General features: G+C 68.3%; 1 protein-coding gene across 3 annotated transcripts; it reads right to left on the reverse strand.

Annotated features, from left to right (window-relative positions):
* Window positions 1-3,281: 3,281 nt before the first annotated feature.
* MICALL2 (MICAL like 2) lies at window positions 3,282-22,119 on the reverse strand. 3 transcript variants are annotated; one of them, XM_065923668.1, is made up of 17 exons: window positions 21,783-22,119; window positions 14,541-14,589; window positions 12,826-12,967; window positions 11,949-12,136; window positions 11,290-11,402; window positions 9,995-10,738; window positions 8,336-8,595; window positions 7,526-7,616; window positions 6,874-7,034; window positions 6,370-6,522; window positions 5,721-5,785; window positions 5,514-5,634; window positions 5,300-5,390; window positions 5,068-5,141; window positions 4,428-4,542; window positions 3,983-4,022; window positions 3,282-3,479 (listed from the first exon to the last, which is right to left on the reverse strand). In XM_065923668.1, the coding sequence occupies exons 1-16, from the start codon at window positions 21,923-21,925 to the stop codon at window positions 3,995-3,997; spliced, it is 2,538 nt and encodes an 845-aa protein (XP_065779740.1). In that variant the 5' UTR covers window positions 21,926-22,119; the 3' UTR covers window positions 3,282-3,479; window positions 3,983-3,994. The 3 variants fall into 3 exon arrangements, with proteins under 3 accessions (XP_065779740.1, XP_065779738.1, XP_065779741.1); XM_065923666.1 differs by having other exon boundaries at window positions 3,983-4,029; XM_065923669.1 differs by lacking the exon at window positions 21,783-22,119 and adding an exon at window positions 16,292-17,670 and having other exon boundaries at window positions 3,983-4,029.
* Between the last annotated feature and the right edge of the window lie 1,638 nt (window positions 22,120-23,757).

The following is a 23,757-nucleotide window of genomic DNA, read 5'->3' on the forward strand; positions in this document are numbered from 1 at the left end:
TGCTGTTGAGGGTGAGTGGGAGCCACAGCAGCCTCAGGGGCGGGAGGCTGCATGTGAGGCAGGAGGAGGGCCGGGACCCCCATCTTCCCGCCGCACACCTCCTGCAGGGCTGGGCGCCTGTGGGCCGAGGGGTGTCCACCCTGAGCTCACGTCCACTGCCCACACAGCGTGCTCTGGGTCCCCGGGCTCCAGGGTGCCCTGACCTGGCAGCCTAGCTCTGACACCCCCCTTGGCGTCTTCACGAGCCCCCATCCACTGGTGTGCACGCTCCTAGGCCCACCCCTGCATCTACCACGGGCGAGGAGACCCCTCCCAGGGCAGCACAGGCCCCATGGGGAGACAAGAGCGTGGCCCACAGGCTCCGGGGAGGCCCCTCCACCGAGAGACCCAGCTCGACCTCCGGCGCCTTCACACTGACTCCATTAGGAAGGGCCGCTGCCAGCCTTGGAGTCCGTGGCCCAGGAGGGACTCGGGCGGGCTGGCGGAAGCCAGGCACACCCTGCCTGTGTCCCCTAGAGGCCTGGGCAGCCCCTTCTTCCCGGGACGCCTGAGATGCTGAGAGGTGAAAACGTGACCACAGCGGTGACCACAGACTTTGTGGGGCGACTGTGGCTCCTGTCTGGGCCCAGCCAGACAGGGCCCCTCCCCAGCGAGGCCCCAGACAGGAGCGGGGCCTGCAGCGGGTCCAGGCTCTGCTCCCCACACCTCCCAGATGGAGGCTAAGGACACCCGAGTCCAGGCCCCGCCACGCCCGCCGTGTGACCTGGTCCTCCTCCGGGACCCACTCACCTTCCTGGCAGAGGCAGTGATGCTCACCTGACTCCTCGGCTCCCAAGACGGGCTTGCTTCCCGAGGCCACGCCTGCACGCTAGCCCCAGGGCCGGGCCCCGCCCCCGCCGCCCGCCCCGCCCCGCCCCGCCCCGCCAAGGACGGCCCTGTTGACCCCTCCCCCTCCTGCCTCTGATCCAGGGGGGCCCTTCCCACCTCTAGGGTGGGAGTGCAGGTGTCTGGGGGCTGGGCGCAGGGAGCCCGGGCCGTCCGTGGGAGGGGCCGTCACAGACTCCTGACCCGGGCACGCCCCGCGGGCCCCAGCCCCGCGGACATGGCTGAGAGAAGCGGGTCGGGACGAGCCAGTGGGGGTTGCGGGGGTGAAGGAGGCCGCGGGGCCCCGCTGAGGTCTCCTCTGTTTACAGCCACGGGGGCCTCTGTGCGTGCTCGTCCCCCACCCCTGCCCACGGGCTGTGCTGGGAGGGGGTCCCCAGAGGGAGACCCTCTCTCTGACACTCCAGGGGGCCCGGGGCTCCCCAGGCTGAGCTCGCTCTGGGCTCGGGAGGCGGGGCCGCCGGCCCTGAGATGCCTCAGGAACCCCCAGGCCTTGACCCCTGCCGCGTCCCTCCCTGGCTCCCTCAGGTCCGAGCAGGGCAGGAAGGGCCGCCCACCTGTGGGCACTCTGCGCCCCTGAGCCCACGCCGCTCTCCAGCCCCGGGCGGCACCCCACCCCCACCCGCAGCAGTTCGGTGCCAGCCCGGGGCTCAGGCCGGCTCTCTCCGGGGGCCGGGGCCGCCCAGCAGCATCGCGAGCCCCTCCCCGGGTGAGAAAGCTCAGGCCCAGGAAGGGCGAGGAGATAAAGCACCTAAACCAGGGTGACCTCCAGAGCCCCAAATGGGCCAGGGTGGTGGGCAGCCGGGGGCTCAGGGGGCCTCTGAGGAGCCAGGCTTGTGGAGGGCGGGGCTCCAGGCAAGGGGCGGTCAGGGCTGCCCCACCTCTGCCCGGGGGTGGGGGGGGTGCCTCTGAGGCGCATGTCCCAGCAGGGCCGTCCCCTAACACACGCCCGGGGGAATCCTTCCCACCTGTCTCGAGACGCCCTGTGCACCCACCCACCAGGCTCCCGGGCCACGTGGAGGGCACTGCGGCAGGAGTGCTGGTGGAGGGCCGCACGTTCCAGCCCCCGGCCACACCTCGCCTGCTGAGTGACCCCGGGGCCGGCCTCACCTCTCTGAGCCCCTCTCCTAGTCCGTGAAGTGGACCTACGGGCTCTGCTGAGCGGCCCTCTGCCTCCCCCTGGTGGTGAAGAGGCCGCACTGCCGCGGGGCCCGCGTGGGAGGATGGCCTGGGCTCTGGCGCTGAGAGTCAGGCTGACGGCCAGGCCGGCCTTCCCGGTCCTCCTCCTAACACGCGAGGGCCCCGGGCCTCTGCTCAGAGCCACCACGGTGCCCAGCGCCTGCGGAAGGACGTCTGGCTGCCCTACCTGGCCAAGACCCTGCAGGGCCCTGGCCCCACTGACCGCCCAGGGCTGTCCATGCGCCCCGTCACCCCGCCCTCCAGCGGGATCTGGCTGCAATGGGGCGGTGGCAGGAGGTCTCTGAGCCCCTCCGCCATCACTGCTGGGCCAGGCTCAGCCCTGTGACCCCATCAACCTCACAGGGAGCACGTAGTCATCGCCACCAAAGGCTCAAGGAGGGCAGGGCCCTGGCCCAAGGCCAGGCTGAGCAGCGCAGCCGGGACAGGGAGTCCACCTCCACACCAGGCAGCCCCCTGCCCTCTCAGGTCACATCCTGACCCCAGCAGAGACCCCCACAGCCCGTGAGGACAGAGCTGAGAGCTGGTGGGCGCGGCACACTCCGCCGGGGGCTCCCATCCCCATGGGGACCCACGGGGTCCTGATGCCACCTGTCACCAGCTGGGGGAGTGTCGGTGCTTTGCTGTTGCCGAGGGGCCCTGAGGCGGGACCACCACAGTGGGCTCCGCGGTGGCTGCAGACCCCACAGGAAGACACGCTGTGACCTGGCGTGCCAGGCTGGGAGGCTGAGCCCTGGGAGGGAAGGGGACTGCAGTCCAGGGGGCTGGGCTGGCATCACCGAGGATGCGGGTCTGGGCCGCAAGGAAGCTCTGCTCCCTCAGGCCTGCTCCACGTGACCGTGGCCCCCTCACCCAGGGTCGGGCAGGGCGGTGCCCGGCTCCCTTGCTGGACGCCAGGAAGGCGGCCCACAGGGGCCCAGCTGGCCTCCACCTCAAAGGTCAAAGTCACAGATCTAGACCGAGATCCCCAGGAAGGGGTGCGGTTTGCAGAGATCCCGCCCTGTCCCGGCTCGTGGAAGGCTCACATCAGCCTGTCTGCGCAGCCAGGCCAGGAAGCAGCCAGCAGGCCCATCCCAGAGGGCCCAGAGAGGCAGCAAGCGCCCGAGGACACACGCCGGTCCACGCGGCGGCAGAGGTGGACGGTGGCTGAGACCTCTGTGCTGCCCAGGAGCTCAGAGCCAGACGGGACATGGAGCCCAGGCCACACAGGTCAGTTTCTTTATTGAGGCGCCCCGGACCCCGCAGAGCGGGCAGCATGGGTCCCACCCCGCCCGCGGGCGAGGGTCTTGCAGCGCCGCCCAGCGGCTACTCGGGGGTCCTGCTCCGGCTCTTGGGGGACCAGATGCTGGACAAGCGAAACCTGGGCTTCTTCCTCTGCTCCTCGCCGCTCCTCTGCAGGTCTGGGGGTGAACACAGGGGCCTCGCTCGCCCACCTGGAGGCCGGCTCCCCACGGCCTCCCACTCGCGGGGCCTCCTGGGGCCCCAGCAGAGCCCACCCGCCGCCCTCCCCAGGGGGACACGCTGAGCGCCTGCCCTGAGAGCACCCGCCTGGCTGGGCACATCTGAGGGACGAAGCCTCCCCTCGCCCCGACCACGGGGCCCCTCAAGCCAGGGGGACTCACTCCCTCACGGTGAGCCTTCCTGACGCGCGCCGCTGCGACCCCGCGGGCCGGCCCTCCCCCCGCCCCGCCCCTCCCCTCCCCTCCCCTCCCCACCACAGGCCCCAGTCCTCCCCGGACCCGCCCCCGAGGGCCCCGCCCTTCCCCCCCTACCCGGCCTGGCCCCGCCCCCTCCCACCCACACGCCCCACTCCTCCCCGGCCCCGCCCCCCGAGGGCCCCGCCCTCCCCCCAGGCCTGGCCCCGCCCCACGGCCTCGCCCCCCGCGCCGGCGCCCCCAGTCACCCAGCTTCTGGATCATGCTCTGCAGCACCTCGTCCTCCTCCTGCTCCCTGAAACAGAGCGGCCGTGAGGGCACGCGGCGGGGGTGCGGGCCCCCCCACACCGCCCGACCTCACCAGCCCTCTGACCACCTGCTCGCGGGCCACAGCACGGAACAACCCTCTCCGGCCCGGCGCAGGTCCCCGCCTCTCGGCCCCGCAGGACCTGGGACAGTGACCCGGGGCCGGAAGGGCCAGGATGCACCAGGGGCCTCACTGGGGAAGACCCTCCTAGCCAGGCTGCCTAGCAGGGCCCACCCTCAGCCTCGGGCCCCACCTGCAAAATGCACAGGGTGAGTCTCCTCCGGCTGATCAGGAGGGGAGGTCCTGAGCCCCCCTCACCAGACCCCCCTCACCTGGAACCCCTCCACCCCGACCCCCCTTACCCGGACCCCCCTGGACCGCCTCACCTGAGCCGGTCCTCATCCAGGAAGTCGATGATGTCGCTGCGGTTGTTGACCGTGTCCACGTACTGGTCCAGCAAATCCTGCTCCCGCTGCCGGTCCTGGGGGGACTTCAGACCCTCTGCAAGGACAGCTGGTGTCAGCGGAGCCCTGCTGACCCCACCCTGCTCAGGGACACGGTGTCCCCACTCCTCAAGGGTCAGGCTCCTCCCCCGGTGGAGAAGGGGGGTCCCTGGGCCTGTGAGGGGCAGCGCTGGCTGAGGGAGTGAGTGAACAGCGCCTGAATGGGAGGCGGGCGCTGTGGGCCCCTCCCAGCTGTCACAGCCACCGCCCACCCGTCCCAGACTCCACGGACTTGGTAGGCACACAGCGGGTGGGTGGGCCTGCCAGGACCCAGACCCACAGCCCAGCACTCAGCCGTGGGGACCATGACGCCAACAGACTCTCGTCAGCTGCTCCCTGCATGCCCCACACAACCCTCACCACTGCCGTAGGAGGGGTGCTAGAACTGCCCCCACTTTCCAGGAATGAAACCCAGGCACAGAGAGGTTGAGAGCTCAGCCAGGCAGCCAGCCCGAGGGCCCGGGGAAGCCTGCACCCTAGCCCCTCAGCCCCACCCCCGCCCCGCGCCGCTGGGTGGACGCACCTGGTTTGGCCATCAGCCGGCGTAGCTCCCCCTCGAGGTCCAGCTGCCGCTCCTCCAGGCGCTGGTCCCTGGCCCTGCCGAGGGGGGGGTGGCTGTGAGCCCGCCGCCTGCGAGCACGCCCGTGAGCACGCCTGTGTAGACGCCCATGAGCACGTCCATGTGCATGCCTGTGTGTGCACCTATGCACGTGCACGGAGAAGGCCCGTCCAGGGCACCACGGCCAGACACTCACTTGTACATCAGCTCTGACTCCAGCCTCAGCAGCAGCTGCTTCTCATGGACGAGCCGGAACCAGTCCACCATGAGGGCGTCCTCCGAGTCATCTACAGAGAGGAGCGGGCTGGGTGCGGGCGGGCCAAGGGGCCCAGGGCCATGCTGCCTGAGGCCAGGTCAGGGTGCTGGGCGGGGAGGGGAGGCCCGACCGGGGGAGGAAAAGGGGCGCTCACCCCCCTCAGCCGCTCGCAGACGCTTCTCCAGCTCCACACCCCGGAGCTCCAGGGCATCCAGCTGCCTCTCGATGTCCTGCACCTGCCGCTGGATCTCGGGTGGCACATAGTCAGCGTGCAGCTGGGGATGAGGGGGTGGTGAGAGGTGGGGGGTGGCCGTGGGCTCGGGGATGAGCTCCTCACCCACCCGCACCCCAGCCCACTCACCCTGACCGGGGAGGTTGCTGACTTGGCAGGTGGAGCGGCTACGCTGGCTGGGCCCAGGGGCCTCCCTGGGGAAGGGGCAGGACAAGCCTCTTCAGGAACCAGGCCCAGCGTGACCCAGACGTGGTCCAGAGGGGGCCCACCCAGCTCTGCCCCCAGGACGCCCTGGCATCCTGGTATGCCTGCCAGGCCCAGCAGCCCCTTCTGGTGCCCAAAGGGGGCGAGCTGGCAGACACATCCTGGGAGACACCGTGCCCACCCGGGCCCTGCCCTCCTCCAGGTCGGCAGCGAGGACACCTGCCAGCACCCCAGCCGTCCTTCCCATAAGGCGCTGGGAGCAAACGCCCCATCGCTGCCAGGGTGACTCAGGCTCCAGGAGGAAGGCAGGGCCCGTATCCCGTCCTGCAGTCCCTACACGTCGGAAGGGCCTGGGGCCCAGCCCAGACCCTCCAGACCCCCAGCTCCACCTCAGATACACAGAGCCCAGCCATCCCCGGGTGTGCTCGAGCCTGCTGGCACTGGAGGCCTGTCTTCCTCCATTCTGGGCTCCATGAGCTCCTATGTATCCTCCAAAGCTCCACGGGGCATGTTCTCCAAAGGAGCCCCCTCCAACTGCCACCCCAGGCAGGAATGCGGTGTGCCCTGGACTCACCTGGTTTGACTTGGGGAGGGCCTTTCTCCTCCTCCTTCTGGCTCCGAGCAGGGCCTTCCTTCCTCAATGGTTCAAGCTGCAGCCAGTCGCCAGAAGCATCCAGGCTGGCTGGGACGGCCAGCTTCTTGAGAGGTGATGCAGACGCAGATGTGGCTGCCCGCGGGGGGACGAGCCACGTGTGAGGCCGGTAGGCCCGGGCCGTCCCCCTCCTGCTTTCCTGAGCTGGGCCCCGTTGAAGGGGCGCCCACACGGGTGTCAGGCCACGATCCACGTCTGCCTGGCTGGCCACGTCCACAGGAGGGGAAGGGGACAGAAGGCTGACCCTTGAGAACACCGGGCACCTGCTTTGGGGAGGCAGAGCGCGGCTGGGAGCAGACATGCAGTCACACCTCACATACGCACGCCCGCCCACCAGGACCACCGGCTCCTCTGCCCCCGGGGAAAGGGCCCGCTACACCGGGGCTGCCTGGCTGAGGAGGGTCGGGGGACTCTGGCCGGCAGTACCTGGGAGGCTGGCCCCGGGGCCGGCCGCGCCTGGCGTCCTGTCCACCTGCACGGAGGTCACCGTGATGCGGATACCCTTCGCGGAGCTCCCGGAGGCCTTCCCGGCTGCGTCACCTGCCCGCGGCTCTCCCAGGACCCGAGGCTCCTTTGGCTCTGGGGCCCTGGGCAGAGAGGCAGGTCAGCGGAGGCACACGGGCCTCCTGGAGCGTGTATGAGGGCGGGTCCCCCGTGGCTCACACAGGCGGCTGCCCCGCACCGCGGACCTGGAGTGGCCCTCTTGCCCTCCCCGCCCCTCTCTGCCAAGCCTGCAGTGAGTGGGGGTCCCAGTCAGGCTCTGGGGTCAGCCCTGGGGGGACACACATCAGGTGCTCTCTTTCCCCGGGGCCTCCAGGCTGGTTCAGTGAGGATCCGAGGGCTGGGGGACCCTCCCTGGAGCCGTCTGACTCCCTTGAGTCCAGTGGCCCGAGGGCACGTGGCCTGTCCACGCAGACTTCTGCTTCCACAGCTGACCCGCACGGGCCAATGGCACACGGCCCTGCCATGGGTGCCAAGTAGCCGCTGTGTGGCTGGCCTGTGAGAAGCGCCTGCTGTGTGCCTGCCCTGGCTGCATGTGGGGGAGGCTGGGCACCCCCGGGGAGCCCACCGCACGCACCTGTGCGCAGGGCTCTTCTCCACGGGCTTCAGGCGGGCCCTCCACCCCGCCGGCCGGTCCTCTGGGCTGTCCTGGGGGCTGGCGCCCGGGCCTGGGTGGGAGCGAGGGCTCTGCTGGGAAAGGCTGCCCCTCCCTCTCCTCCCACCGCCCCACCTTCGGGCGCCCCCACAGCCAGCCTGGCTCCTGGGAAGGGGCGCTGAGTTGGGCATAGGACTCCCCCCTGTGCCGTGTGCCTGGGGGGGTCCCTGCCTGCTTCTGCTGCCAAACAGGGCGTGTGAGCCCTGGGGACCCTGCGCGGGTGTGGGGTGACCATCTGCAGGCCTCCTCGGCTCCGGGCAGAGTGGCCTTCGGGTCGGGGGCTCAACCACAAATGAGTGGGAAGAATGCTTTGGGCCCTGCGTTCTCTGACCCGCCCAGTGACCCCACGGGTGCCCTCGGGGGCAGCCCCGGAGCCCAGAAAAAGCCAGGTCCACAGTCCTGCAGCAAAGCGTCCGGAACACGAGGCCCGGGCAGTCCAGGGGCCTCGGGGCCTTCAGAGAACAGGGCCCCCGTGGCCAGTTCGGGGCAGTGATGAGGGACACAGGCTGTGGGTGCATCTCCCACGGGAGGGGTACCCTGCCGGGCGCCGTCACCACGGAGCGGCGGGGCAGGCGGGCTGGGACAGCAGGTGACTGCCCCCTAGATGGGCCCCCAGGAGCCGGGCTGTGAAGCAAGACCACAGGCCGGGAACAGAGCGGCAGGCTGGGCGCGGGGACCCAGGGACCCCACCCCCACCCACAGCCCGGCCCTTGCCCCGTTCAGGGCTCTTACCCTTGCCCAGCGGGGCCTCTGGCTTCGGCCGGGAGCCAGCACCGGCTCCGACGGCCCCAGAGGAGACAGCTGGGCCCTTCTTGGCCTCCTGGGACGACTGTGAGGAGCTGCCCACACCTGGGGCGGTGGGCGGCCCCGTCCTCGTGGTGAGGCTGAGGGTCTGTGGGGAAGTGGGCTGTGACACCCTGGCTAGTGGACTGGCTCCAGGCCCCTCGAATCTGGGATGGGAGCTGGGAGCAGGGGCAGCTGCGGCGGGGGACCTGTAGGGGGGCACGGGTGTCAGCAGGGGTGGGAGCCCCCTTGACCCCCAGGCAGTAAGCAGCCCCTCGTCTCCCTGAGACGCTTCCTGAGGCCCACCCTCTGGAGGGCCACCGCGGGTGTGGGCATCGCATCTGGCCCTGGCACGCGCCACCCTCCTCTGAGCCCTGGGGTCAGCTGGCACTGAACACCCCCCGAGGCACCACGTGCAGGGCGCGGGGGAGGGCGGCACCCAGACCTCCCTCCCTGACCCCCCGGCCTGCATGGAGCAGCCAGGCCTGCACCGTGGCATATGCACTCCATCCTAAGTGACATGCACGAGGCCTGCCCACGGCCACCGCGTCCCCGGGGGGCGCACTCGGGCAGGAAATGGGGCCCTGGGCCCCTCAGGCAAGGCAGTTCTCTCCCCCAGGCCCCCTCAGACTGGGCTCCCCGCAGGGAAGCTCCCCCGGGAGCGCTCACACAGCCGCGGCCCCCGAGAGCTCTGGACACCCCTCAGCGCTGTGGCGGCAGGGGGTCTGCCTGCCCGTACCCGCCCTGGGAGGCCCTGGCACCTGCCGGCGTCAGCAGCTCTGAGCCAGGAGCGCCCCCGACAGGAGGTGCAGCTCTGGGTGGTGGGTGCAGCCTTGTCACCGGACTGGCGTGGACCCTCCAGCATGTACTGGGCGCCACGGTGTCCCCCATTTTCCCGCCCCCCCCCCGCCCCGGGGCTCCAGGCATGACCTTATTTGGAAACAGGCTCTTTGCAGGTGAGATCAAGCTAGGACTCGTTCATCCTGGATAGGGGGGGGGACCCTGACGCCAAAGACAAGAGGGAAAAGGAGAGGAGAGGACAGACAGACAGACAGCAGCCCGTGAAGACAGCAGAGACGAGCCGGGGGCCACGGGGGCCACGAGCGCCCCGCGAGCCTGCGTTGGGGCGCAGCCCTGCCCACCTCTGGAGCTTGGACCCAGGGCCTCCAGCTCTGTGAAGGAACAACGCCTGCGGTTGCAGCCACCCAGGCCCTGCTTGTCCAGCAGCCCCAGGATGCGAGCACGGAGACCCGCCTCTACCCACCACCCCCTGCCCTGGGACCCACGCGCCGAAGGTGCTGGGCTGTGCTCAGCCCCGCCGACGCTCGGACCACCTGTGGCCCCGCTCCCTCATCTGTGCACAGTGTCCTCACGGCGGACTGAGCGCGGCCAGGCACCCCGCACACACGCGGCCAGCTCTACAGGGCCAGCCGCGGACCCTGCCTGTGCCACCAGGCTCTCTGTGGCCGGCTCAGGCCCCATACACCCTGGTCGGGAAACAGGCCGGGGACGGGCAACCCCGGTGCCACATGCCAGGCAGGGCCGGAGCCCCGAGCGCCTCCCTGGCTGCCCCGACCCCGCTGGGCCCCAGGCCCCTCCTGCACCCACCTGCCGGGCGCCCCAAGCTCTGGGAGGGCCTTGCGGAGGAAGCTCAGCGCCTGCTCCCTGCGGCTGTCCCCGGAAGGTGTGTCTGCGGCAGCCGGGCCAGGGCCGGGGGTGCCTCCGGGGGTCTGGAAGAACCGCTCCCGGGCCTGCTGGGTCTTAGAGGACGACGGGGTCCAGGCTGGGGTGCTTGCTGGTACCGGAGATGCCAGCCTGGAACTGAGCTTGGTCTGGGGGGCTGTGACTCGGGGCGTGGCCCAGCCGTGCGGTGTGGCCGGGCAAGGGTCCGGTGCACACGAGGTCCCAGTGGGCCGGGGGCTGCCTGCTGGTGACGGCCATATCGTCAGGGAGCTACTGGTCACGTGAGTGCTGGCTTTACCCCCTGCAGGGCCCGCCATGGGCCTGGGCGCAGCTGGGCTCCCTGTGGGGACTTGGGATGAGGTAGGGGTCGGCGGGTTGGTTGCAGCTGGAGTGGAACCTCTGGCAGACACACTGCCCGCTGCGGGGTCCCAGCCGGGCAGCCTGGCCTTTGGCCCCGTGTCTCTCTGTCCGCTCGCCTCCCGCGTCTTCCTCAGGCCTCCAGGGGTCTCCAAGTCTGTGGATGTGGCTCCAGGCCACCTGGAGGCCAGGCTGGGCGACGTGGGGCTGGCAGAGGCGGTTTCGGGGCGATGGCTGGAGCAGACGAAGACGCCGGGCTCTCCTGTGGCCCTGTAGGCCCCCGAGTGCAGCGTGCCGGAGCATTGCTTACACCTGGGGGGCGGGGCGGGGAGACCAGGGGAGGCTCCAACCACATGCGTGTTCATTCCTTCCTCCCCAGAGCACACACATGTGCATCCCGTGTCCCCTTGTGTGCCTGGCGAGTCACTCAAGAAACACCCCATCCCCTAATCATTTTGAGGTAGTCTCCCCCAAGGCCCTCAGTAGGGTTGTGGACACCCTGGGAAGTGCACATACCCATCAGCACACACACGGATGTACATGTGCACACAGGCACACACATGTGCAAACACTCACACACACACATGCACATACAACTGCACACGCACACACAAATGCATGCACACGCACTCACAAGTGCACACACACGAGTGAATGCACACACACATAGACACGAGTGCACATGCACACGCGAGTGCACACACTCACAAGTGCACACACACACGAGTGCATGCACACGCACATACGCACGAGTGCACACGCACACATGAGTACACACGTTCACAAGTGCATGCACACGCACATAGACACGAGGGCATGCACACACGAGTACATGCGCACACGGCGTGCACACGCGCGCCCACCTGAAGCAGCCGCGGTGGTACAGCCTCCCGTCCGCCAGGTGGCGCTGCATGAGGTGTACGTGCTGCCCGCAGACGCCGCAGGTGCTGCTGAGGGAGCCCCCCGCGGCCTGGCCCTGGGGGTGGGCACCGCTGAGCTGCCTGCCCCGCGCCCTCCTCACACCCAGCCTGGCCCAAGGGGAGGGGGGCTGGGGGCTGATGTTGGGGGCCCCTGAGGATCAGGACAGGTTCCAACACCGCCGTTCCCACCCCAAGGTGCAGAAAGCCAACCCCATTCCCAGTACCCGGGGCGGGGAAGCCTGGAGTGACCGCCTACCCCATCCTGTCTCCACCTCACCTCGCAGGGCCAGCCTGGGAGCAAAGGACGCACTGCGCGTCCTCCGGGCCCAATGGGCGGGGGAGGGCTGGGGCGAAGCAGCTGCTTGCAGCCTGCTGGGCCTGCGGGCCTCCCTGGCCTCCATTTACCCGTCTGTACAGTGGGCATCACACCCCCACCATCACACAGCATTGAAGGAGCTCAGGGGGCCAGTCTTGCGGGCAGCTGGGGCCACATCTGGGCCCCAGGGGGACCGCCCCACCCCAGGCGCAGTCAGGCCCCAGAGCCCTGCTTGGGGGAAGCTGACAGAGAACCCCTGAACCAGAGCGAGGGGCGGGGCGCTTACAGCCTTCTGCGGGGGGCCCTCTGAGCCCCCATCCTTCCGCTGGACGGTGCGGTTTAGGCTGACTGGAGACAGCGGCTGTCCCCGGGCCGGGACGGGTGTGGGCTGGGCAGGCTGGGACGGGGCCTTCTTTCCAGACGGCTCCTCACTGGGGTCGGATGGGGGCCTTTTGACACCGGCCGTGCGCTCAGCTGGCATGAGATGTGGGGTCAGGGCCCAGGCCCCGCACGCTGGCTCTGAGAGTCCAGGCCCATCCCACCCCGTGCGGGTTCCCTGGAGGTGCCGGTGCCAGCTCGGGAGCTGGAGTGGGGGGCATGGGCGGGGGCGGGGGGTGGCCCCGACGGCTTCCACTCCCAGCAGGGCCTGGCCGCCCCCACTCCCTCCACCTCCCCCCAAGCCCCAGGAGCCCTGCTCTGCAGTCAGGGAATAGGGACTTTCTGTTTCCCCACCGAGTGGGGCTCTAGGACAGGCTGGCCCTGAGCCCAGAGCGATCCGGGGATTTCTGAGCCCGAGTGAGGCTAGGCGAGGCGGGAGGCGGGGGTACTGCTACACGAAGTATCCGGAGTGACGGCCCCCGAGCCAGCCCCTCCCTGTCCAGCCTGCTCGCAGCTGCACCTGCCAGGGCCAGCTGACCGTCAGCACCAAATGGGGGGTCTCCGCGTCAGGCCCGACAGCCTACATGGGGTCGGCCCCGCTGCCTGAGGCAAGAGCTGTGGGCACAGACCCCAGGGGTGCAGACAGGCAGATCCAGGCCCGGAGGGGAACGGGAGAGCCGGGTGGGTCTGCCCGCGGACAGGGAGGTGCACGGCGAGCCTGTGTCCGCGGGGGCCACGGGAGGCCTGGGGGTCACCTGCAGGCCCGGGACGCGGCGGGGCCTCACCGGGGGCGCGCCTCTGGAAGTAGTTGTAGTACTGGGACACGTAGGTCAGGATGCTTAGCCGGTCGGGCACCTTCAGGGCCACCATGTCCTCGGCGTCCAGCAGGGCCGGGATGCCCAGCTGCTCCTCTGCCACACGGAAGGCCTGAGGGAGGGCGGCGGTCAGCAGGGGCGGACCGGGAGACCCCAACCCTCCTGGGCCAGACCACCAGCTCCCCCCGGAGGAGGGGGAGGGGCCCGAGGCAGCAGAACCGCCTGGAGCCCAGAAAGGTCTGGTTCCGGTTCGCTGTCTCCTCGGCCTGCCTGGGCTCCCTGGCCTCAGTTTACCCTTCTGTACAACGGGGATCACACCCCGACGACAGGATTGAAGGAGCCGGGGGCCAGTCCGGGCCCTGGTCCTCAGGGACTCCAGCCCATCACCGTGGAGACCCTTCAATGGTCCCCACCCGCGAACCTGTGCGCCCCTGGCTGACACGGGCCTTACAGGTCAGGGGGGCAGCTTTCTCCCAGGCCAACAGGGCCCCGTGTCCTAGGAGCCAAAGCCGGGGGTGGCGGGAGGGGCACTGGCGGGAGGGGCTCCCCACTGGCCGCGGCCTCTGCGCCTCCTCGCCCCTGCCCGGCTCTGCGCTGTGAGGGCTCTTCCGGCCTCCCCCCTCCTGCTTCCCCCCTCCTGCCTGCCCAGTGGGCCCCCCCTTTGTGTTCCAGTCCTCCCCTAAACCACCATGACTCCTCCAGTCTCTGTGCATCCAAGAGGCTCCTGGGCCCGCAGACTTGCAGCCCCCCAGCAGTGACGGCCCCTCCAGGCCAGATACAGAGGCCTCCCACTGCCTCTAACTCCTTCAACACACAGGCGGGATCTGGCTCCTCCGGCTGCCCCCCGCCCTGCACAGACCCTGTGGCACCAGGGGCAGCTCCCAGAACAACAGCCTTCAGAGAAAAAGCCAAGTTCTCCCCACACCCCAGGCTGCCTGCTGCTGCAGGCTCCTCCCTGTTCTAGCCTCCCCTCCAGCTCTGTTCCAGACTTCCCCCTCAGTTCCAGCCTCCCCCTCTGTTCCAGCCTCCTCTTTCTGTTCCAGCCCCTCCCTCTGTTCCAGCCTCCCCCTCTGTTCCAGCCTCTCCCTCTGTTCCAGCCTCCTCTTTCTTTTCCAGCCTCCACCCTCGTCCCATTCCAAGCCATCCACGCGTGGCTGGTGAGGGTCTGAAACGTGGCCAGCGCCGCTGAGGAACTGAAAACACCATTTCATTTCACATCAATTAAGTTATGTTTAAATTCCCATTGCCCACGCCGAGCGGGGCCTGCACCCGGACGGGCCCGCAAGGGAGCGTGGTGAGCACGGGCCGGCACGCTGGGCGTCAGTGGGCAGTCAGGAGCTCGCTGAGCAGCAGAGAAGCTGAGGCTGGCCCAGAGGGGTCCACGGTGGAAGGGCCAGGCAGCACTTGAGGCCATTAGCCTGAGAGCAGGCCCATCCCAGGACCCCCAGAGCCCTGCCTGGCCCGCTCCCCCTTGCTCTGCTGCGGGTGGGAAGGAGGGTCCAAGAAGACGGACCGGGAAGACCTGGCTTCAAGATCAGGGCTGCTCTGAGAGCGGGGGTCGCCCCGCGTGGGCTGGCCCTTCCCCTACCACCTGTGGGCAGCGGCGACCCTGAAGCAGCCCCTGGGGATGTCACTCCACCAGGGTACCTGGGACACGGGCCCGGGGGGCACCAGCTGGCACTCACCAGTTTGTTGTTCTCATAAATGTTTTCCTTCCTGAGAGCATCGAAGTTTCTGGAAAATAAGAACACTGGTGTTCAAAGCAGCTCAGGGTCCGAGAAAGGGAGGGGCCAGAAGAGCCTGGGGGGAGGGGGAAACCGAGGCCCGGGTGGGGGCCAGGAAGGAACCGGGTCACACGGCAACCATGAGGAGGGCGGGGCTGGGCAGCAGGCTGCAGGCTCCGGCCCGCTCTGGCCCGGGGAGGCCGTGCAGCGCTGCCACCGACCCGGGCCCCCGCGGCCCACACGGGCCCCCAGCTGCAGCCTTCACCTCTCGCCCTGTGGAGGCCGAGCCCCGAGCACCGCGCTGCCTGTTAGGTGTGGCTGGAAGCAGGCCCCGGGTGGCAGAGCGGTCAGCCCGGCCAGGCCCCCGCTCAGGGAAGGCAGCCCCCTGGCAGGCAGCTGACAGGCCTGTGGGTCCCGAGAGGCCAGTGGCCCCATAGATGGAGGTGCGCACGGCCCAGTGGTCAGGGCAGGCCGGGCCCCACGCCAGCTCCGGGCTCCCCTCGCTCCCTGTGTGAACCCAGCCCACTGCTGTCCTCGGCTCCGTACAAAACTGCCCCGCACCTGCAGGCTCTGTCCACGCCCCCCTCACGGACAGGGACGCGGCACAGAGAGCCTCCGTAACACGCCCGAGGCCACACAGCAGGACAGGACCAGAGCAGGGTCAAGGCCCCCGAGTCCTGGCGTCTGAGGTTTAGGCGTGCCCACCAGTGCCCAGCCGTCCTCCTGAGGGGGGCAGACCCTCCCGGCTGAGAATGTCAGAGCCCCCATGCCCACCCCCACCCTGCACTTTCCCATGAGTGTGCAGGGGCCCCAGGCCCGGCCTGGAGAAGCCGAGGCACAGAGGTCGCTCCGGAAGGGGGAGAAGCCTAGCACCGGCTTCAGGCGGGCCCTGGGACTCCACATGGCACCCCCGGGAGGACAGTCCGGGCAGAAGACACAGCCGGGCCCCAGCAGGCAGCCGGCCCGGCCCTGGATGCTCAGCTGGGTGGCCCGACGCCTCCGGGAGGCCTGGTCACATACGGATCCATCTGTCTGTCCACGTGCTGGGCGGCAGCCTCGCCACTTTGGGGGGAACTGCTCCGGAAGCCTCGGGGCACAGCAGAGAGCTGAGCGCTGCACCCCAGTGCTGCTCGAGCCGGCGACCACAGCTGCTGACGGCCACAGCGCTGGCTCGAAGCTGGGAGGGTCACAAGCGGAGAGGAGACCCCGTAGCCACCCGGCCCGGGAGGCCCTGGCTCCCAGCCCTGACCGTGCACGGACCCCCGACCCCTGACATCCCGGGGAGGCCGGGCACACAAGTGAGGAAACTGAGGCGGCCCTGGGCCCCACTCGGGAGCGGCCCACGGGCTTCTGGCTGCTCACTGCCCTGCCCGGCTCCTCGGGACCCTCCCGGCCTTCACCTGGACCCCCACCTCCCAGGTAACGTGTCCCAGATGTGAGACCACCCGGGAGAACAGACGTGCTTTGTGCAGACCTGTCTGCGGGGACAAATGACGGCGGGGCGGGAAGGTGGGCGTGGCGGCCTGGCCTCCCCTCCCCCACCGTCCGTGGCCTGAGGACTGACCGGGCTCCGTCCATCGCCTGGGGACTCCGGGCCAGGCTGGCCCTTCTGACCTCAGCATCTGGGGGCTCGGGAGCACCCCCTTCCCGCCGCCCCCAACCATCCCTTTGAAAGCCCAATCTCTTCTCCAGATCTGCCCTGGGTCACTGACCAAAACGGCCGTGTCCTCAGCAAGATGCTCGGCACTGCAGGGCAGGATAACAAGGTCTGTTTTGTCTCCAAACAAGCAGAAGGAAGCCATCTACCCCCTGCGGTGGCCTCGGTCCACCAGGGGGGCTGCAGAGGCTCTGTCCTGTGGGGAGGGCAGCCAGCTGCTCGCAGGACCCTGTCCGCCTGCAGACCCAGAGTGAGCGTCTCAGAACCCAGGGAAGGTCGAGGCACCCATGACTCGGGGCCAGCCCCGCCGAGCAGGCTCAAGGTGTGCCAGCCAGAGCGTGCAGAACCGCCCTTCCACTCATGTTGCAGGCCACCACCCTCAGCACCAAAGCCAACCTGCCTCCCAAAGGCGCCTTGGCTGGGCCAGACCACCCTGGTCAGGCCCACAGCGACCATGCCCCACCCAGACCCGGCTCTCTCCAAACTCCCTGTCTCCTGCCTCCAGGCCTTGGCTCATGCTGTTCCCTACAGGCAGAGCACCCCTTTCCGTCTCCTGGAGCCTGAGCTCACGGCCCCCTCGGCAGGCGGTTTGGCCAGCATAGCCCTGGTCCAGCAGGGTGGTGGAAACGGCCAGAGTCAGAGAGGCCTCGCAAACCCTTTCAGAGAGCGCCAAGGAGCGCCCAGCCCAGGCCGCCAGCGAATCCCCTGGGACAGGCGGAATTATCCTCCCCAAGGGGCCCTTTGGAGCCCTAACCCCCACGACCTCAGGACGTGACCCTGCTGGGAAGCAGGGACTTCACAGAGAGAATCAAGGTAAGTCAGTGGGGGCCCTAACCCAAAAGGCCTGCCGTCCTTCTAAACTGGAAACATGGACGAAGAGAGGCGCAGAGTGAAGGCTCGGGGAGCAGACCGCATTCGCCTGTCCAGGGCGGAGGTCCAGAGGGAACTGGCCCCGCAGACAGCCGCCCGGGGCTCCTGGACGGGCCGTTGGGGCGGCTTCCTTCTGTGTCTCAGCTGCCATTTGCAGGACCTTGTCCAACAGGCCCTGCGGGCTGATCCCTTGATCTGACTCAGGGAGGCCCATCGCCAGCTTGTGTTTTGGTTTAAGGCCTGGAGGGGTCAGAACCTGCATACCAGTGGGCAGGGACCCGGAGCACCGCCCCCCCCCCTCCAGGTAAATCAGACATGTTCCCGGACTTTCCCATCGGTGCACTGGTTAGGACTCTGTGCTTCCCCTGGTGGCGGGTGGGGGGACACTGGTTTAATCCCTGGTTGGGCAATAAGATACCACAAGCCACTTGGTGTGGCCAAAAATAAAAATGAAATAACCACAGCAACGATAAAATCATGGATGTTCTGTTACGACTCCAAGGTCCCTGGCTGGGGCCAGGCACACAGCTGGTGCTCCATAAACGCCGCTGATGAGCTCCTCTGTCTAGTGCTGGCTGAGCGAGCGGCCCCTGCGGCATCTGTTCACTGTTGCAACACTGGCCGAATGAATGAACTCGCTGGGTCTGCGTGCCCTGCCCTGGCCGGCACCCAGCCTGGCCGAGTGCCCGGGCACACACAGCCCCTGCCGGCCTGCCCCCCGTGGCCACAGCTGAGCAGGGCTGCTGACCTCCAATGCCCCGGGGGCTCTTGGGAGGGTGTACCCTCTTCCAAATTCTTGGAGGGCTGACCTCACACTGTTTATTTCCTGGAACTGAAAGCAGCTGCGTGGGGGTGGGCTCTGGGGCTGGGATGGGGGTGGGGAATGCCAGAAGCAGAGCTTTTTTCCAGGTGCCCCCAGCACATCTGGGGTTAATCCCGCGGGGAAGAGGAGCAGGGAGCAGAGGGGGGGACAGACGGACAGACAGACCGAGACACAGACGGAGGGACACGTGGGCACCAAAGCACCAGGGAGAAGATGGGAGAGGCCATAGGGCAGAAGAGAGTGTTGGGGCGGGGGGAGCTGGTTTGGGGCCAGAGACACCAAGGCAGACACCCCGGAAGAGGCCGGGGGAGGGCGGACGGAGCTGGGGGACCGGGGTGAGGCGGGGTGTGGTCCCCACGCGTGGAGCTGGGTCCCAGGACGCCCTACTGCTTGCCGTCCAGCTACAGGTCTCTCCCAAGCTGGAGCAGACCAACCCCCACCTGAGCAGACGCAGCCAAGAGGGGTCAACCTGGGGCTCCTGCAGCGGCGGACCGGGGCGGGGGGGGGGGGGGGCGGGGGTTCAGACCCGAGCCTCTTCCCACGGGCACCCTGAAGAGCCAGCCAGAAGGCGGCAACTGCAGCCCTCAGGCCAGAGCCAGGGCCTGGTCCCCAGGTGGCTTCCTGCCCAGCACAAGGGGGTGGGCTCCAGCAGCCCGCCCACCCCAAAGGCCCTGGAGAAGGAAGCCCTGCCTCTGGGAAGGGCTCCCGCCCTGGCACCGTGCCCGCCCGCCTTCCTGCCTCCTGGATCCTTGGTCCCTCCAGGTCCAGCCCCACAGGTTTACTGCCTGGAGGCGGAACGGGAGTGTTTACTTTGAGCCGTTCCTGAGCTCACCTGGCTGCCGGGCAGGTGTGGCGTCAGTCGGGAAGCAGACCCTGCGGCCAGGCACCTCCAGGCCCAGCTGTGCAAGCTGCAGCTGCAGGGTGGGCTTGGCAGGCGGGCTGGGGGCAGGGACAGACGGCTGAGAGAGCCTGCCTCCCCACCCAGCGCAGGGCACACGGGAACACCAGGTCCCGCTGGGCAGCGCCGCCGTGAGGACCCACTGCCGGGCTCAGCGCCCCCTCCTCCAGGGCTTTGCTCCTCCGCTGGGCGCCAGGAGGAGACAGGCAGCAGGAAGGCCTGAGATGAGATAAAGGGAAGGCCATCCTGGTGGCAAAGCTAGGAAACACGGAGACAGGATGTCCACTTTCCTGCAGCCGGGGGGTCTTCACAGGATGGGGAGGGAGGGGGCAAGTGTCACCCAGGTCTGACCAGGGAGGACAGCCACGCTGCCAAGTTCCCACGTGCTTCCTCCCTGTCCTGCACCACGGGGCCGGCGGGACAGCTCAGAGCTTCTTGGGGAGGCCACCCCCTTGCCCAGAGGCATGGCTGGAACCAGAGGTGGCATAGGGGTGTTTAGGGCACAGACAGAGGCCCGTGACGCACGTGGGCCCACGCTCATGGGATCCCACCAGTTAGTAGCTCTGGAGTCCCTTCCAGGCCCCGCCACGTACAGGAGCCTGACGCGTTGCCCACAGCTGCCGTGACAAACATCCACAAACAGGGCGGCTGAGAGTAACAGATGTTTACTCCCTTCCACGCTGGAGACCGGAAGTCCAACATCAAGGTGTCGGCAGGGCTGAGCTCCCTGCGGAAGCTCCATGTCCCTCTAGCCTCCGGTGGCCTTCCCCGGCTGCAGCCACATGCCTCCATCCCTGCCTCTGTGGTCACAGGCCGCCTCTGCCCCTGTCTGCTGCTCCCAGGCGCCTGCAGAGCCTTCACCTGGCAACAACAGCTGTACCTGCTGGGCCCCAAGCACCAGCCACATCTGCCGACCTCCAGCTGCGTGCTGTTAGCTACTGGGCGCCTGGCACATGCCAGATATAGTTCCAGGCACTGGGGACACAGCAGTGCACAAAGCAGACATCCCCACCCCCTGGAGCTGAAAGTCCAATGGGGGCAGGTGACACCAAGCCAGCAGGAAGTGGCTACTCTACCCCTCCTCCTCCCCCCAGCGGCCCCTGCCCCACCCTCACCACCCCCGGAGCTGCCCGGAGCCTCTGTCCATGTGTCTGTTTGCTGTCTGTCTCTACATCAGTCCCTCCTTGCACAGTACGCAGTGCTGAGTATACAGCAGGCACTCAATAACGGTTATCGGAACGGCTGTAAGACACCAGCTTGGCCAGGACGGGGACACACCCACATATGCACGCCTGTGCTCACCTGTGGGCAGTGCATGCTGGGACAGGCTTGCGCGCGCACACACACACAGACACACACACACACACACACACACAAAGGCCTCCAACCCCAGCTCAGCTGAGAACAGATGGGCAGTCCCGGGGCTCGGAAAGGCCCCAGATTTCCAGCTACACCCACGCAGTGTCCTGAGGCTGAGGGGCTGGCAGAGGGCCGCACCCGCCGGTTTTTCCGCCAATGGCAGACTCCTCCCGCTGACCCCATCTGGGTTTCCTGGGCTCAGTCACCAGCCAGCCTTCCCCAGGACACTGCCTGCCCCAGCCTCCACGACTAGTCCATGCCCCAGTCTCCAAGGCCCCAGCCCACTCCTCAAAGCCCAGCTTCAGCTGTTCAGTGTGGAACACTCACTGCCCTGATATTTGGCTCCTAGGACGACCAAGGCACATCCCTAGGCCGGGGCTGGGAGCAGAGAGCACGGCCCACCAGCTCCACACATGCATTTCACAACCCCCGGCTACAGGAGGAAATCCCTGCGGGCCTCTTTCTTAAGACCAGCTTCCCTCTAGAGGGCCTGGGGACAGTCCCCGGGGGTACAGGGGACATCCGGGTGTGGAGGGGGACGGGGCATGTGCCAGCCCTGGTTCTGCCCGACATGCTCTGTGCCCCAAGCAAGGATGCCCCCTCCCTGGGCCTCGGTCTGAACAGCAGACCCCTGAGGGCAGCACTTACTGTGGGAGGTGCAGCCTCGGGCTTCTCCCATCCGCGGGCTCCCTGGAAAACCCGCTCCACCCACCTCTGGCTCCACCCACGACTTCTCGGGGAGAACTTTGAAACACCCTGCTTTCCCAGAAGGCATTTTCTGAGGACACCCTTCCCAAGCCTCTGTCTGGCCAGCCCAGGAACCCGCCCGGGAAGCTTTACTCATTGTGAATTCTCATGATGCGGGGGGCCAGGGCCTCACAGCACAGAGCTTTGTCCCAGCCAGCTGGGTCCCAGTCCCAGCCAAAGAGTGTTTGCTGACTGAGTAACAGACGGAGGGCCCAGAACGGGGACAAGGTCTGGCAGCAGGGCAGGGTCCACCTCCCAGCCTTGGCTCCGAGACCCTCCTTGGGGGAGACGACCTAGTCCCCAGGCCTCCCCACCTCCCGGGGCTCCTGCCTCTGGCCCTATCACCCTCTGGTACTGAGGCCTGGCCAGTGGGACCTGGACCAGCGGTCTCGAGCTTTCAGTTCTGTTGGCCCCTCCCCCACAATGACCCGGGGCTGCATTCCTAAAGGCGCCTAAACAGGCTTGGGTCGGGGCAGCACCCCACAGTCATTCCCATCAGTAAGGACCCCTGATCTGGTGGCTGGGTCTCAGGACAGTGGGGGGTCTCAGAGGGCCCAGAAGGGCAACTGTGCCGGCCCTTTCCCAGGGAGACCGGCCAGGAAGGCTGGCTGTGGCCAGAGCCCAGGTCGCTGGCCTGAGTCACAGACTGACTAAGCCGGCGGGGGCGGCCGGAGGTCCTGGCTCCGGCCGAGCTCCATCTGGTGGTCGGGCAAACTGAGACCGCCGGGGGCAGCCTGCGGAGCGTCCCGCCAGGGCCGGGAGTCCCGACCGCAGCTCACTGCCCCGCCCCCGGCCCGAGCAGCCTGGCCTCGGTCTCCCCGGCGGCGCGCGGGCGGCGGGCGCACTCACATGAGGTCTGGCCGGTGGCGGTGCAGGATGGCGCAGAAGGCCAGGCCGTCGCGGAACGACGTGGTCATGTTGGTGATGCTTACGTCCCGGTAGCCCTCGCACTGCTGCCGGCACCACTGCTCCAGCGCCTTGATGGCCGCCATGCGGGCGGCGGCGTCCGCCCGGCCGGGGCCGGAGCTAGGACAGCGCTTCCCGGGGGCCGCCGCCCGGCCCGAGCCCGGGGGGCGGACGAGAACCCCGACCCCGAACGCTGGGAGGACGAGGAGACGCGGCCGAGGAGCCCCGGGAGGACGAGGAGCCGGCGGGAGCGCGGCCCGAGACCGCCCGCCTGGCCCTGTCCCCGACGAAGCCCCGCCCCCTACCACGAGGTCCCGCCCACCTGGCACCACTCCTCCAGTCAGGATGCGCCCCGGAGAGGCCCCGCCCCCGCCTGGCCCTGCAAGGCTTCGGTCCGAGCAAGCCCCGCCCCACAGGCCCCGCCCAGGCCCCTCCAGCCGCTCGCCCCTCCCTCCCGGGGTCCCGCGGAGGCGCTTCGACGCTTTTTCTTTCCAACCCCCTCCCGCACCCTCCTGGGGCGCGGAGACAGGCCTGATCCGGGTGCCGTCAGGCGGGCCAGCCGGTGCCACCCCCCACGCCCTCCGGGCGCGCGGCAGGAATGCCCCTCGCATTTCTGGCCTTTGGAAGGACTTTCCGATCCGGCTTGTCTTGCCGGCGGGCCCGTGAACCTTCCGGATTCAAGGAAGAGGCAGCGGACACCGGGGAAGGGGCGTGGTGTCGTTGGCTGCCCTGCCGGTGGGGCGACGTCCTCCAGGAGTCTCCCTGCTTGAGACCCCTGGGGGGTCTCGGTGTTCTGATCTGTGTCCCAGTTTTCCACTATGAGCATCTGAGACCCAGGTTATTAAGGAAGAGGTCCCCGTGGGGACCTCAGTTGCAGGGCTGCTCCCGGCCGTCCGCGATCTCGGGGAACCCTGTCTGTAGGGAGGACAGCCGGTCAGAAACACTGACACCAGACATGTGCGGTGACCCCGCCCACCCGTCTGGGCCCAGGGCTTGTCCAGACAAGGCCTCCAGACGGCAGGAAGGAAGGTGTTTTCCCGATAGAGGCCCAGCAAGGGGACAGGGGGGCCTCTGTGCCCACTCGAAGGAGTGGAGACGGTCTTCCCGTGCAGAGCCAACTCCTTTCTGCGACTGGGCCCAGTGGTGGTGAGCTTCCCATAACCAGGGGCAAGCAGGTACTAGACAGGGAGCCCCTGTGACCTGAGACCGTGGCCGCTGCCCTGACCTGCTGGGGTTTTCCAGATAGAGGACAAAGGGTGATGATGTCCTGCCAGCTCGGCTGGGCTGTTGGTTAGTCCTAGAGCCAAGTGGGTTTTCCTGACTCCAGGGCAGAATTTAGAACTGGAAAAGCCAGTGAGGCAGGCGAAGGCCATGGCCACAAAGTGGCGGTCAGGGCTGGATGAGGCTGGGGGCTCAGAAGGAAGAGGGAGGTGGCCAGAGCTCTGACTCTTAGGAGTTTAAGCTGCACCCTTGGCCACGTGGCTGCCTCTGGGGACAGTGACGTGGAAGGCAGCATGTGTGGGGTGTCCCCTTCAGCTCCTCACAGAGAGCGTGTCCTTCCACCAGCTCTGCTCCTCTCCAGCCCCCCAGCCAGGATACCCCCAGTCTCCCCGCCGCGGCCCCTCCCGTCCAGGCCACCAACACCTGGCCCCTGACTGTGGGCCCGTCTCCCTCAGCTCCCTCCCGTCCTCCTGTCCTCCGGCCACCATAGTCCACCCCTCCCCCGCAGCCTAGGGATCCTTCCAGAAAGCCAGCAGAACAAGCCCTTCCCGGCTTGGCCCCTGCAGCACCCCGAGTGAAGTCCTGCCTCTTATCATATCTCCGACTGCTCCCTGGTCCCACCCTCCCACGCCTGCCCTGCCCCTCTGGCCTAGAGCCTCTGCCCCAGGGCCCCCTGCACTCGGCCGCTCCTGGGCCT

The sequence above is a fragment of the Muntiacus reevesi genome, chromosome 2 (genome assembly GCF_963930625.1).
Source record: "Muntiacus reevesi chromosome 2, mMunRee1.1, whole genome shotgun sequence".
NCBI lineage: Eukaryota > Metazoa > Chordata > Mammalia > Artiodactyla > Cervidae > Muntiacus > Muntiacus reevesi.

Coding starts and splice junctions, on each gene's coding strand:
- MICALL2 (XM_065923666.1), bottom strand. CDS start 21,925: ATGGCGGCCATCAAGGCGCTGGAGCAGTGGTGCCGGCAGCAGTGCGAG. Junction 10,739..11,289: donor TACCACCGCGGCTGCTTCAG/GTGGGCGCGCGT, acceptor CCCGCCCCCCAG/GTGTAAGCAATGCTCCGGCA. Junction 5,786..6,369: donor CCCTCCCCAAGTCAAACCAG/GTGAGTCCAGGG, acceptor CCCCTTCCCCAG/GGAGGCCCCTGGGCCCAGCC.